The sequence below is a fragment of the Meleagris gallopavo genome, chromosome 4, assembly GCF_905368555.1.
Source record: "Meleagris gallopavo chromosome 4, MGAL_WU_HG_1.1, whole genome shotgun sequence".
Taxonomy (NCBI): Eukaryota; Metazoa; Chordata; class Aves; order Galliformes; family Phasianidae; genus Meleagris; species Meleagris gallopavo.
In genome coordinates, this window is record NC_139407.1 from 4,097,169 (window position 1) to 4,110,801 (window position 13,633).

A 13,633-nucleotide genomic window follows, 5' to 3' on the forward strand; every position below is an offset into this window, starting at 1 on the left:
ACGCCCCGTCCATCCCTGGAGGTGTTCAAGGCCAGGCTGGATGGGGTCCTGGGCAGCCTGGTCTAGTATGAAATGTGGAGGTTGGTGGCCCTGCATGTGGCAGGGGGGTTGGAGATTCATGATCCTTGAGCTCCCTTCCAACCCTGGCCATTCTGTGATTCTGTGAAATGCAGGACCTGACACTTGGCCCTACTGAAACTCATATAGTTAATCTTGGCCCATCTATCCAGTCTATCCAGATCCCTCTGTTGTGCCTTTCTCCCCTTAGGCAGATCAACACTCCCTCCCAGCTTAGTGTTGTCTGCAAACTTACTGAGGGTGCACTCAACCCCAAACTTTTTTTTTTTTTTTTTAATGAAAGTCACACATCATCTTGTGTTGCTTAGCTACTGTTGCTTTGATTTACAATCAAATAAAATGGTCAACTGCATATCTATCTCCCTGCATTTTGCTTTCACAAATGTCTTTGTCCTTTTTGTTTTCAGTGGGTTTACATTCTGAACTGGGCCAGGATGATATCTGATGTGAAACAATGTGGGGGAAAGAGAATCACAGAATCACAGAAATCACAGAAACACCAAGGTTGGAAAAAACCTACAAGATCATCCAGTCCAACCATCCACTTATCACCAATAGTTCTTACTAGAAGATATCAAGAGAGATATCAATCAAAAACATTAAGTAATTTAGAACAGTTGTTCAAACACTTATGAATCAAGAAACCTTAAATCAGGGATTTGATTCATCACTTGGAATTATCATGCAGTGCACTGGGGGTTAAAGCTCCAGTTCTGTGGATTGTGGATAATTTGGGTACCTGGTTCTCAGAAGAGAAGAGCATACTGTTTTAATTACTGGATTCACGGTAATTTTTATTGTGAGAGGGTTTTTATGATGTAAGTAAGGTTTTGATGATGTAAGATGATGTAGGCTTTTTAAGATTCTCTAATGCTCAATTCCAGTTCCATCTTCTGACAAATGTCACAGATATTGTTGCTTTAGTGCACCCGACTTGAAAATCTTCTCCTGAGGCAGATCATTGAGTTAGGCCCATTCTTGTATTGCAGCTAAGGTAAAAAGATATAGTATGGCCCAACAATTCTGTGCTATGATTCTTCATTTGTAGACTGCTTTTATGGAAAACTAGAATAGATTAGAAACCCGGGATTAAATCCTACGCTTAGGCACAACCTTTTCCATGTCAGTAATAATTACAATATTTGGGCACTAACTTTCACAAAGAGGCCTAATACCTACTTTTGTTCCTCTCAATTTTATTTTAAATTTGGCATGAGTGGAAACAGCCTTTTCACATCAAGCTATAAGGTGTAATTATTATTGCTGTTTCTTATTCATACTGCAGGTACAATTAGTACTTACATTATATTCAGCTCTGCGTAAAAACAGTCTGCTCTGAGAACATAGGCTTCTGACACATCCTACAAGGCATAAGAATACAAATGAGAAGTGAAAAGGTAAATATAACAGTAAAGACGCTTGTATTTGCATGAATTGGTTTTAACCGTCCTGGCTGACAGTCATACTGCAGTAAATGAAGTGTATTTTCTAGATTACAGACACTTCATGGGTACTTATTTATTTCAAGCTCCTGTAAGTACTTAAAATCCTGTGGAGGTTAAAAAAAAATCCAGTTCACTGTTGAATACATGTGAAAAAGGAATCTTTCTCTCCATATTTAGCTTCTGATTTTCATACAATGCAAACTATACATTTCTTGTAGGCTTTCTTTGGGACTGTTTATATGTGGTATAAATCATCCAATCAAACTCCACCACTTGCTATGAAGCTTTAGCTTCATAAATAAAGTACCTGTTAAAATTTCGGTGGCCTTTAAATGCAAGCTATTGAAGAGAAGAGCATCACACTGGTTTAAATAAAAACTCTTTCAGTCCTTCTCAAATTAACATACAAATTTGAAAGCTGAAGGCTTGCTGTGGCCTTAGGGTAACCCTATTTTATTAGTACAAACTACTTTGCAAAACGTCCTGTAGGTTGATAAAGGAGTCCAGATATAGGACTGATGAAAATAGGTAGATAAAAGTTATTACCGCTAAGGAAAGACAATTTGGACTGCTTAGTGCAGATGAGACAAAGGACATAATGTAATAGTGAATAAAAGAGTTGTGAAGAAAAGAATGAGCAGTCTTGCTTTCTTTATTTTACCAAATTTCCAGCTGTATTCAAGAGCAAATAGAGGTTCGATAACGGATGAAACTCTTAATTTCACATGTATTTTTAGAAATTTACAACAGAAGTATAAATTAAACTTTAGAAATTAATATCTCAATGTATCATTTACCTTCAGTTAAAGATGAATTTGTTTTAAATATTTTGAGGCTTAAGCAACCATCTACTTAGCAGAGCAAAAAGTTTACGCTACGTAATTTTTAACTATGAATTTTGTAACTTTCTTCTGATGTTTCAAAATCACATCTTATTTTATACTGTATTACAGAGGTATCACAGTAGGACAAGCATATACCTAAACCATATGCGAAAAGGGAAATGCAGAACTATTTCTGAAAATATTTGGGTTTAGAAAGCATGGCAGGGTGATTTTCCTGGAAAAAGAGGAATATCGGAGATAATTTGCCTCAAGAAAACAATGGGTAAAATTAAAATAAAGATACAAAATGACATTCCAAGGAAAAAAAAAATAGGTTTTGTTTTCCACAAATATATTTCTATTGTCCGAATATTTTCTTCAAAGATCATAAAATCAACTTGACAGGAACTAGCTTGCATAAACTATGCATAAAAGCCAGGTTGGATGGGGCCTTGGGCAGCCTGGTCTAGTATTAGATCTGGAGGTTGGCAGCCCTGCCTGTGGCAGCAGGGTTGCAGATTGCTGATCCTTGATGTCCCTTACAACTCAAGCCATTCTACGATTCTATGATTCTATTAACTCAGTTTCTCCTACACCAGCTAGATATGCTTTTCGCTTTCTATTAACAACCTGTGGAAAACCCATTAATATAATCTTTTAATATTTGAATGTCTTTGATTTCATTGCCTCTTTGTACAAGGAAAGAAACTGTACAGTGTGTGAACTATATCCCACTTGCTCTTTCTCAATCTACATTTGGATGTCCCTCAAGGAGGTCCTCAAGTACCGATCCTCCAAGCTTATTTATGTGTGCGCAAAACAATCACAATTCAAATTGATTCTTTCAGCATATTCTGTCACTTTTCACAGCTTAAATTGCTCCCAATTGCTGCTCTTAGGTAAGCTCCCTGTATGCATGTCTATATTCAGATGCGTGAGCTGAACTCTTCTGCTATAAGCCAATCGTAGGAACCACAAACTACTGAAGCAGAGAGGGCATGGAACTGGCTCCCCAGGGCTGCGGTCACAGCACTGAGCTGCTGGAGTGCAAGAAACATTCAGACAACGCTCTCAGACATCAGGTTTGAATTCTGCGTGCAGCCAGGGATTGGACTTTGTGGGCCCCTTCCAATTCAGGATAGTCTGCGCCTTTATGCTTCGATGAAATTAATAGAATTTCTCTGTACAGTTGTACATTCAGTAAGCACTAGATGGCAGTGTAATAATTGGTTGAATGTAATTTAATTTCTTTCATTAGCTGTACATGTTTTCTTCTCAAAAAGCTGTGTAATAGTTGATTGAATTGGTTTGAATTACTTTACAACTTTGCTGCAAAAGTATATTGGCTTTGATGGACTTACATCGGCTAAATAAAATACAGCTATTGTCTATGTAGAAAATGATTTTGCTTCATTCTACAGAAAAATAACATCAGATTGACATGTTAGACAAGTATGAACAACACATAATAATAATATATACATTTGGTATCTTTTAAGCAAAATGATCAGGAAAAAAAATAGCTGAGATGATTTCTAGAACAAGAAGGCTGCCATAAGAGTATGCCTATCTACATGATATATCATTTGCTTAGAACAAGACGTTGAAAAACCTTTTGTGTGTGCGTGTAGGCTGTACACAAAAACTGTACAGAACTTACTTCAGTAAGGTGCAACTCTGTGTTGATGGGTGGAGCTTTGCCTGATTTAAGTATGGGTTTCTGCTGAGTGGAGTGGTTCAGCCTCCCTTTTGAAATCCTTGCTGTGATTTCCTCTCGCTACCTTTGCACTGAATCTAACAGCTACAAGTTGAAATTAATAATTTTTGATGGGTTTTCTGCTGTTTCAGTGGACTGAACCCACTGAGCACAGAACCACAAGTGCCTTATCCAGTGCAGAGGATGCATCTCAAGCCTGCAGGTATGAGACTGAGAGCCTGGGCCACCTCTTTCACAGACATCTCTGATACACACATGTGAAATCCAAACCTTTGCAGCACTGGGCCTCAGACTTGCTCATACTGATCTCTACTTTGGGCCTGGGTACTTTGCAGTACTAATATGAATCAAAGCCACAACCTATTCTTGCTTCCTTGTAATGCTTTCTTGCACCAGGACTTTCTCACATCCATGACACTAAAGCAGATGTGTAATTTACCAAGAACACTCTACTGTTCAGCACTGATCACCAGTATCTAACTTATCCATTGCTCAGAAGTCAGAAGCTTACCATTGGCTCTCTTTTCCAATATCAAGTCTTTTAGGGAATGATGTCATGTCCAAACCCTGAAAACCCAGTTCCTAACTACTCATTTTTATCATTGTTATTATAAGCAACATGAACTCTAAGGATAAATATTAGCAATCACTTATTTTCATTAAGGAACTTCTTCATAGTGAGGGTGATGGAGCACTGGAACAGGCTGCCCTGGGAGGTTGTGGATTCTGCTTCTCTGGAGATTTTCAAGGCCTGCCTGGACACCTACCTGTGCAACCTGCTGTACTTGAGTGGAAGAATGAATATAAGAAAGAAAATATTTAAATATTTTTATTAATGTCTAGTCATATTTAACTAACTTCAGTCACAGTACAATTTATTTTTGATAGTAGCTGTTTTACTATTCCTCATTTCACATTTCCAACCTGTTAAGTGACTTATTCTTGCGTGACCACAGCAGCATGGTGAGTGATCCCTTAAAAATGCTTATATGCAGCTGCATTCATTTTTAATAAGATTGCTTTTCATGTGTAGGTCTCCAACTTGTGAAACAAGCTTGCTAGGATGCAGAGCTTTGCTGGCATAACTTCCTTTTCAGTGGATATACTTTGCTGAGGTGTAGCTTCTGTATTAGCAAAGTACTTCTAGTGTCACTATATCTGGAGAACTGTGCAATTGTTGATAAGTATTGTCAGCATTCTTTTTGAATGCTAAAACAAATGGGAAGGGTCCAAATGTTACAAGGGCAGACTTAACCACAATACTGAATTTTCTCAGTAAATGCAGTGAGTTGAGTTGGTGCTGTATAAACAAACAGCTGCTTCATCTCTGTTAAGAAACACAGCCTATTTCCTTTCAAAGCTGCCTGTATACCCTATTTAAATGTTGGTTGGTTTTTTTTGTCTGAGTTCTTTTCTAAGCAGAAGCAGCATTGGATCAAATAGAATTCCATAAAATTCCAAATGCTATTCAAATGCTTTTTCTCACGGCTAGACATGTAAGCCAAAACAAGGCAATTTGGATGCAATCATTTTTGTTGACAGCTGTATACGATTCCTTTCAAGTTCACTGAAGTGCAAAGACATAACTGCAGGAAAAAAAAAGAAAAAAAAAGATTCCTGTTCTATTTGTGTTTGTTTTTGATGTTCTGCATCAAAAGTTACTTCTGCTAACATCAGACATTTGGCTTAAAAGCCAAAATACCACTGGAACAAAATGACAGAAGTCAGAGTTTTGAAAGGCTTAATGTTCATTTAGGAATGAACTTTATTAAGTAGTTCTGCCAAGAGAATAGGCTGCAGAACCTGCAGCTGTTTGTGTGCCTACAGGACCTATACAGAAGTAGCGTGCAAAAGCATTCCCTCATCAGCTTCCACACAAGTTTACAATGACTTAGTGATCAACATCTTGGATCCCTCAACACAGTGCAGTCTATTACTAGTAAGGTTCACTTGGGTCTCATGGATAGCTAAGAATTAGGGGGCTTGCCTTCTGAGTTTACCCTGGGATACAGAAACATGAACGTGTGACGTGACAGTGACCAGCCCTACCAACCTCCCATGGGCACAACTGATGGGCTCAGACCTCATCAGCGCCATGGGACAAGCACACAGGGATACTTCTAATGCTTCAGCTGAGCGTGCACTCCTACAGCTGGTCCCTTTGGAGTTGACTGCCTTGTAAGTGGGTTTGTTTTTTTTTTTCAAATCTTTAACAAGCAGCTCGTCATTTCCGACACAATCCAATGGCAGATCTGCTCATCTGTTGAGACAAATTCAAGAGATGCAAAACCCAGGCTTCATAAAAACAGCACTGACAGCAGCGATGATTTCATTTAGAAAACCCCCCTGTGGAAATACATTTAATTTTTTTTAAGCGTTCCCAAACCAATCATCAACATAGAAGACTTGAGAAAGAAACTAAAATTGCATTTTCCAAGAAAGAAACATTCCTAGAGATTGGCAAACATTATATTATAAATTAAAATGCATTTAGTTTAACATTTTATTAGCTTTCATAAGAAACTAACCTAATTAGTGACTAGAACTAAAATCACGGCATTGTATGGTTTGGAAGGGGCCTCTAGAGATCACAGAATCACAGAATGGCCAGGCTTGGAAGGGAGCTCAAGGATCATGAATCTCCAACCCCCTGCCACAGGCAGGGCCACCAACCTCCACATTTAATACCAGCCCAGGCTGCCCAGGGCCCCATCCAACCTGGCCTTGAACACCTCCAGGGTGTTCACATCCACAGCCTCTCTGGGCAGCTGTTCCAGCACCTCACCACTCTCATAGCTCTCACAGTAAAGAACTTCCCCCTGACATCCAACCTAAATCTTCCCTCCTTCAACTTCAAACCATTTCCCCTTGTCCTGCAGTTATCTAGCCTTTCAAACAGTTGATTCCCCTCCTGTCTGTAGGCTCCCTTTAGGTACTGAAAGGCTGCAATGAGGTCACCCCGCAGCCTTCTTTTCTCCAGGCTGAACAAGCCCAGCTCCCTCAGCCCGTCCTCAGAGGGGAGGTGCTCCAGCCCCCGATCATCTTCGTGGCTCTCCTCTGGACCCTCTCCAACAGCTCCCTGTCTTTCTTGTACTGGGAGCTCCAAACGTGGACACAAATGTGATGATACAGATTGTTAAAAAACAAACAAGGCAGCAGCATTCAGACACAGACACGCCGTCCTCTCTCACCCAGCCCATTCCTCAGCGTCACCTCGGGGCTGCCGACAGGTACCGACCCCTCCACCGGCCGGCTACTCGCACCGCTCCACTACGGCTGCGCGCCGCTGCCCGGCCCTCCTGCGGGCGGGGCCCCGGAAGTGGGCGCGCCGGCGGCTCCCGGCGGGCCGGAGGGCAGCGGGGCTCCGCCGGGCGGGCGCAGCCGGCACCCGGCAGCGGCTGGCATGGTGCTGGCGGCAGCGCGCCGCGCCCGCGTTACACGGAGGAAGGCCGAGCGGAGCCGCCATGGAGATGCTGCTGCCGCCCGTGTGAGTGCGGCGGGAGGGCGGGCGGGCGGGCTCCGGGCTCGGAGTCGGGCCCGGCGCCGGCTGGGGACGGGGGACCGGCGGCGGAGCTCGGTTGAGCCACGCGGTGAGGGCTGCGGGCGGGCCTCGCGTTGCGTAGCTACAGGGGATTTCGTGTTGTTTTTTTTTTTTCTTTTTTTAAATTTTTCTTCCTGATTTCTCCATATGCCGTTCGCTCTCTGTTTGAGTCAGCGGCTGTGCGGGAGAAAAGGAGGGGAACGCGGGGCTGCGCTGCATCCCGGCCGCCCTCCGACAGAGCGTGGGGCAGAGCGGCTCCGGGCTCCTGGGCAGCTCCGTTCTTCTGCGCCGCTCCGAGCGCACCTGTGTGTCACGTATCTGCAGCCTGTGTGTGCGGATGTGTCCGTCCGGCACCCCTGTGCTCGTGGGGATGGAAGGAGGTACCGCGTCCTCGTGTCACACTTGATAACTCGGCGGTTTCATTAGCGGAGGGCTCTGCCAGCCCGTTAGTCGGCAGCGCTTTGAACTGCTGTCTCTGATTTGTGGTGTTTTTTGGGTGCTCATCACTGCGTATGTCACAGAATTAAGGAGTATTCCAGGTAGTGTCTTTTTGCCATCTGCACGACAACTCGTGTATGTGCTCTTTGCTTTGTGACTTGGCTCCTTTTGGCCACGAGCTGCATCGTTCTCACGACTGAGCAAGAAACTTGGCATTGCTGTGCCATGGTACAGTGCAGTAAGTGGTGACTGGTTTCAGTTGCATGGAGGGATCTTACTTTGTTGGCCATTCTTTGCGGAGACTGTATTTATACAAAATGGGGGAAGATCTCCTTGAGAGCAGTCCTGCAGAGAAGGACTTGGGGGTCCTGGTGGACGAGAAGCTGGACATGAGCCAGCAGTGTGCGCTTGCAGTCCGGAAGGCCAACTGTGTTCTGGGCTGCATTAAAAAAGGGGTGGCCAGCAGGGAGAGGGAGGTGATTGTCCCCCTCTACTCAGCTTTTGTGAGGTCCCATCTGCAGCACTGCGTCCAGGCCTGGGGCCCCCAGCACATGAAAGGTGCAAAGCTCTTGGAATGAATCCAGAGAAGGGCACTGAGATGATCAAAGGGCTGGAGCACCTCTCCTATGAGAGAAGGTTGAGGGAACTGGGCTTGTTTAGCTTGGAGAAGAGAAGGCTCCAGGGAGACCTCATTGTGGCCTTCCAGTACTTGAAGGGAGCGTATAAACAGGAGGGGGAACAGCTGTTTACATGGGTTGATAGTAATAGGCCAAGGGGGAATGGTTTTAAACTGAGACGGGGAGGTTTAGGTTGGATATTAGAAAGAAGCTTTTCACCCAGAGGGTGGTGAGGCACTGTTCACAAGTTGCCCAAGGAGGTTGTGGATGCCCCATCCCTGGAGGCATTCAAGGCCAGTCTGGATGTGGCTCTGGGCAGCCTGGTCTGGTAGGTGGTGACCCTACACATAGCAGGGGGTTGAAACTGGGTGATCATTGTGGTCCTTTTCAACCCAGGCCATTCTGTGATTCTGTACAGGAGAGGTGTGAATGGACCTGTTGAAGTGTGTCCAGAGGAGAGCTACAAAAATGATCCCAGGGATGGAACACATCCCCTATGAGGACAGGGAGAGCTGGGGCTGTTCAGGCTGGAGAAGAGAAGGCTACAAGGTGACCTGAGAGCAGCCTGTCAGTATCTAAAGAGGAGGGCTATAAGAAAAAGGTGCAGACTCTTCAGCAGAATCTGATGTGGTAGGATAAGAGGAAATAGTTTCTAACTGAGAGGGGAGATTTTAAGTTGAATATAAGGTGTTTTTTTATGACAAGTGTAGTGAAGCACTGGAACAGATTGCCTGAAGGTGTGGTGGATGGAGACATTGAGGATCAGACTGGATGGAGCTCTGAGCAACCTAATCTATCTGTAGGTGTCCCTAATCATTGCAGGGGAGTTGGACTAGATGACCTTTAAAGATCTCTTCCAAATCAAATGATTCTGTGATAAGGGGGGGGTTGGAATTCTGGGTGTCAATGCATATGCTAAGTTTGATTCTTACTCAAAGCAGGTAAGTCAAGTTTTTATCTGAAATCAGACCCCTGATGCACCAGGGTTGGTTGCCCACCACTACTGACTGTAGTGGCCAAATGTATTTTGCTTATTTCCAGTCTGGAATAAAGTTATGGTAGTACAGGTGGACGTGTTATCGATGCTAAGTATTTTCTAAGTAGGTTAATGAGGTAATTTGCATTGTGATTGTAAACACCAAACTCATTGACTTGGATTGAAAAATGCGTTTGCCATTTGGACAGTTCAACAGAATTGTTTTCCTATGGAACTTAGTATCTAGAGCTTAGCTATCTCTTACATTAACAGTTAATTGTAGGTAGAATAGTGATTTAGCTGTTTGGTTTTTCCTCTTGCAATTTTGGTACTGTCTCTGGATGTAAGAAGAACTAAGAGATTGGTCACTTTTGCTTTTCGGTACAATGAATGGGTAAGCAAAACCATTCAAGCCTAAAGAAATAAAGCAGTCATCATGCAGCCTTCCTGTCAGAGGAGATGACCTAGAAGCTGTGTGAAACAGTAAGCAAGGTTCCAGTGGCCACACAGAGCTCAGCTCTGTTTTTGCAAGTGGACCAAACTGATGGATTGTGTTCTGCCAATCTATACTGGTGGTAGACTAGAAGTTACTGGACCCCTGCTTCTATCCTTGTTTCAGAATGTATTGGAAGTATTCTAGGGCATTTGTTTGTGTTTTCTACAGTGGAGCTTATTGTTAGCCCTGAATGTTTCTGTAAACCTTACTAGTGTTAGTCACTAGCTTATTACTAGATAGAGAATCTTACCTATTTCCCTTTCTATCCTATACTGTCGGTATAGGAAAAAGCAAAATTGTCTGGAGTAAAGAATAAACTGAAGCGCAGGTCCTATTCACACTCTCCCAAGGACAAAGGTGGGGAAAACAGAGTGATAGTCTGAGGGAGTAGGAATATTAACCTTTTCACTTTTTAAAAACTTTTTTTAAAAATCTTAACTTTTTTTTTTTTTCCAGATGCACCAAGCTTTGCCATCAGAAGCCTTTGGATTTGAAAGATGATAACACTGAAATTCACTGTCCTGTTACAGTGAATCCGTGGCACATGAAGAAAGCTTTTAAAGTTATGAATGAGTTAAGAAGGTATTAATTCACTGTATACACCTGCCTGGAGTCTGTAAAACAGGATTAGTTTCAATTACATTTATGAAGTTCTAAAAATGGAACATAGAATTCCTGAAGTGTAGCTGATGAGAAAGATTATATATACAGTGAAGTGACAGCTGAATAATAGTCAAGTGATCATAGTTGTGATGGGTGCGCTATGTTTCTGTTCTTCCTAAGTTAATTGCAACTATGTTTCTGAGCTTGAAAAATGCATAGAGGGTGTATTTAATGAGACACTATGGATCCTGTCTTTTATGTTGATCCTGTGTAGATTAAAAGTGACTTTCTAATTGAGGCTGAAGCTCTTGATATATCTGCTGTTGATTTTTGTAGAGGTCTGCAAGCTGGAAAAATGATACTGTTGTCAGCTGGAGACATAGGTCCCAGTCTAACAAATGTAAAACCAACTGATATTATTCTTTCTTTTCTTAGGTATCTTTTGCACACCCACTGGGAGCAATTTATGAACTCCCAAATCAAATATTGAAGGGTGTTTAGGTAAAGTTTTGTAAGATCTTGAGTGATACTACCATCAGTTTCAGCAAAGCTGGAGGACTGCTGCTAATGCTGCTCTTAGCACCATATTGATTTATTTTCTGCATGTGAGGAGGTGAGATGGTGTTGAAATGTGTGACAGCTGGTAATTAGATCTCACAACTGAGCTCTGGTAATTAGGACTCTCAACTATCACTGACAGTAATTCAGCTTTATAGCTAACAGCAACAATAGAGAAATTAAATAAAATGTTTCTGCAGCATAGGTGATACTGGAGCGTGTAAAAATCCTGTAGCCCATTGTTATTTTGATTAAAAGCTGGGAGAAGCTTTACCTTATAAAAACAACAGCAACTGATACTGTATAAAAGTATATGATAATATAGGAATTTAGATGAAGACCAGTTTCCCAAGATGAATCTTACAATACAGCAGTTTCAATAGTAAGGAGCCTTGTGTTGCAAGTAAAACATACATGGTCTACCAGCAGAATGCATTGTTGAAGACCATGGATTATTTTCAGAATATACTTTCGTTTCCATGGTTACTCAAATTTGGATTGCTGTAGAAGCAGTTTGAACAATTTTCTTACATTTATAAATAGTTGAAGTTTGAACAGAAACATTGCTGTGCAAACCTCAATTTTATTTCTTATTTAATAAGGTTGTTGCAGCAAAGTTTACCGTTTAAACCAAGTACACCTTTTAAAATGCTGATAAGATTAGGAACATTAATTTTTGCATTTGTTTCAATTTGAAATAATAAAACCGTAGGTATGTAGATATGTTTCAGACTTTCTTACTCTAAATGAAGATCTGGCATTAATCAAGTAAAAATGTTTGATTTTGTTGACTACTTAAAGTGGTTTCTATCTCAGATTTTTTTTATTAGTATAGCACAAGGTAGTGTTGCCAGAGGAACGCTTTCCAGGAAGAGAAGTGAAGAAATTGTCTGCTGAAGTGTCTAAAATGTGTTGTGTTTAGAATGCTCGTGTCCGTGAAGTAGTATTACATCTTTGGCTACCATCAGTTGCCTGTTTCTGTTAGTTCCTAAGAGGGTTTTTGAACCTTCACATTTTGACAAACATGGGTAATATTGTCCTTGGTAATTTTTGTCATTTCATTACTCACTGTCACCTCAGCAGTGAGTCAGATCATTAGGATAGCTAATTAGTTCTTGACACAAAAATAATTTAACTGTAGTGCCTATCTTTGCTCTTACTTTAATTTGCTTTTATCACAATGGAATCTGACCTTAGCTATATTTTTAAAAATTCCCATTCTTACAGACAAGACTCTTTCAAGATATTTTAAAGATATGGGTAATGACCTTCCTCTATATAAACCCTATATAAACGTTGGTAAACAGTAGTTATTCATAAATCTATACTTACTTTTTTTTCCATCTCTTATTTTCTCCTTTCATCCATGAAGATGGCATACCGCCATGGCTCTGTTTGTTCAGTCATTCCATATTAGAAGATTATTATAACATTGCTTCAGAAAGCAAAATTTTCTAAAGTAAGTTAGTGAGTGGAATGTGCTGAGTTGCTGTGGGAGCCACAGGGTGCTTGTGAGGAGTGTCCTGTTGGTAAGCTTGTTTCTTTGTCTAATAGTTGACAAACTTGTCAGTTTATAGAAGCAAAAGGCATGGCTGCCTAATGCAGTTCCGGGCAAGAGATTGGGACCACAATACAAGTATTGGGACTACACTAAGTTGCTAGTCAATGTAGTGCTGTGTAGTTAATCAGCTGGAATTTTGTGTTGACGTAATTCTGTTGCTTCTGGCTTGGATAGCTTTGATATTTCTGTTCAGCTGAGAGTAAAACCTTTTGTTACTGTTGGCAGATTTAAACAGAAATGTCTGAGAAAGCTGGGCAATTGGTGGTGGTGACTGGTAACTTTTTTTTTTTTTCTTAGTCTTGTGGTTGTGTCAGTTTTTGTATGATAAATTTAACAATTGTTCTGAAGCTTCTCATAATTCTCTGCTTAATCTGGCTGTGGTCTGGTCTGGATTACTTCATATTACACGGCTTTTTAAAATAATAGCCATATTGCACACTGTAGTGGGAGTGCTAAATCTGAACCAGTGATTGAGCACCTGGAGGGCAGGCAGGGCCAGCTCAGGTGCATGCAGTGCACTGAGTGACTGGAAGATTGGAGCCAGGATCCACCCCTTCCCAGACCTCATTTAAGGGTTGGCAGTGAAGGCAAGGTTAGCTTGCTGGAAATCCCTGCCTACCTGAGGCCTTCCAAAGGTAAGCAGTTTTTTCCTTCATTTCTCTATCTGTGACTGCTGTGTTTGGGCTCATCCTCATTTGCTGCAGCCAAAGACTTTGCCACCCACTGTTATCACTGTATTTTCCATCACCTTACAGCGTTACACGCACTGAAGAGATTTA

The 13,633-nt window shown here is 41.7% G+C and overlaps 1 protein-coding gene across 4 annotated transcripts in view; it reads left to right on the plus strand.

Moving 5' to 3' along the window:
• Positions 1 to 7,348: 7,348 nt before the first annotated feature.
• KLHL2 (kelch like family member 2) overlaps positions 7,349 to 13,633 on the plus strand; it is a 58,225-nt gene continuing 51,940 nt past the window's right edge. For 2 of the 4 annotated variants that reach the window (XM_085222030.1, XM_085222031.1), the window contains exons 1-2: positions 7,351 to 7,551; positions 10,589 to 10,714. In XM_085222030.1, the coding sequence (XP_085078156.1) occupies positions 7,529 to 7,551; positions 10,589 to 10,714 (149 nt within the window). In that variant the 5' untranslated portion in view covers positions 7,351 to 7,528. Of the gene's footprint in view, positions 7,552 to 10,588; positions 10,715 to 13,633 lie in introns of those variants that run through there. The other 2 variants (XR_014882810.1, XM_010709470.4) reach the window with 2 other exon arrangements.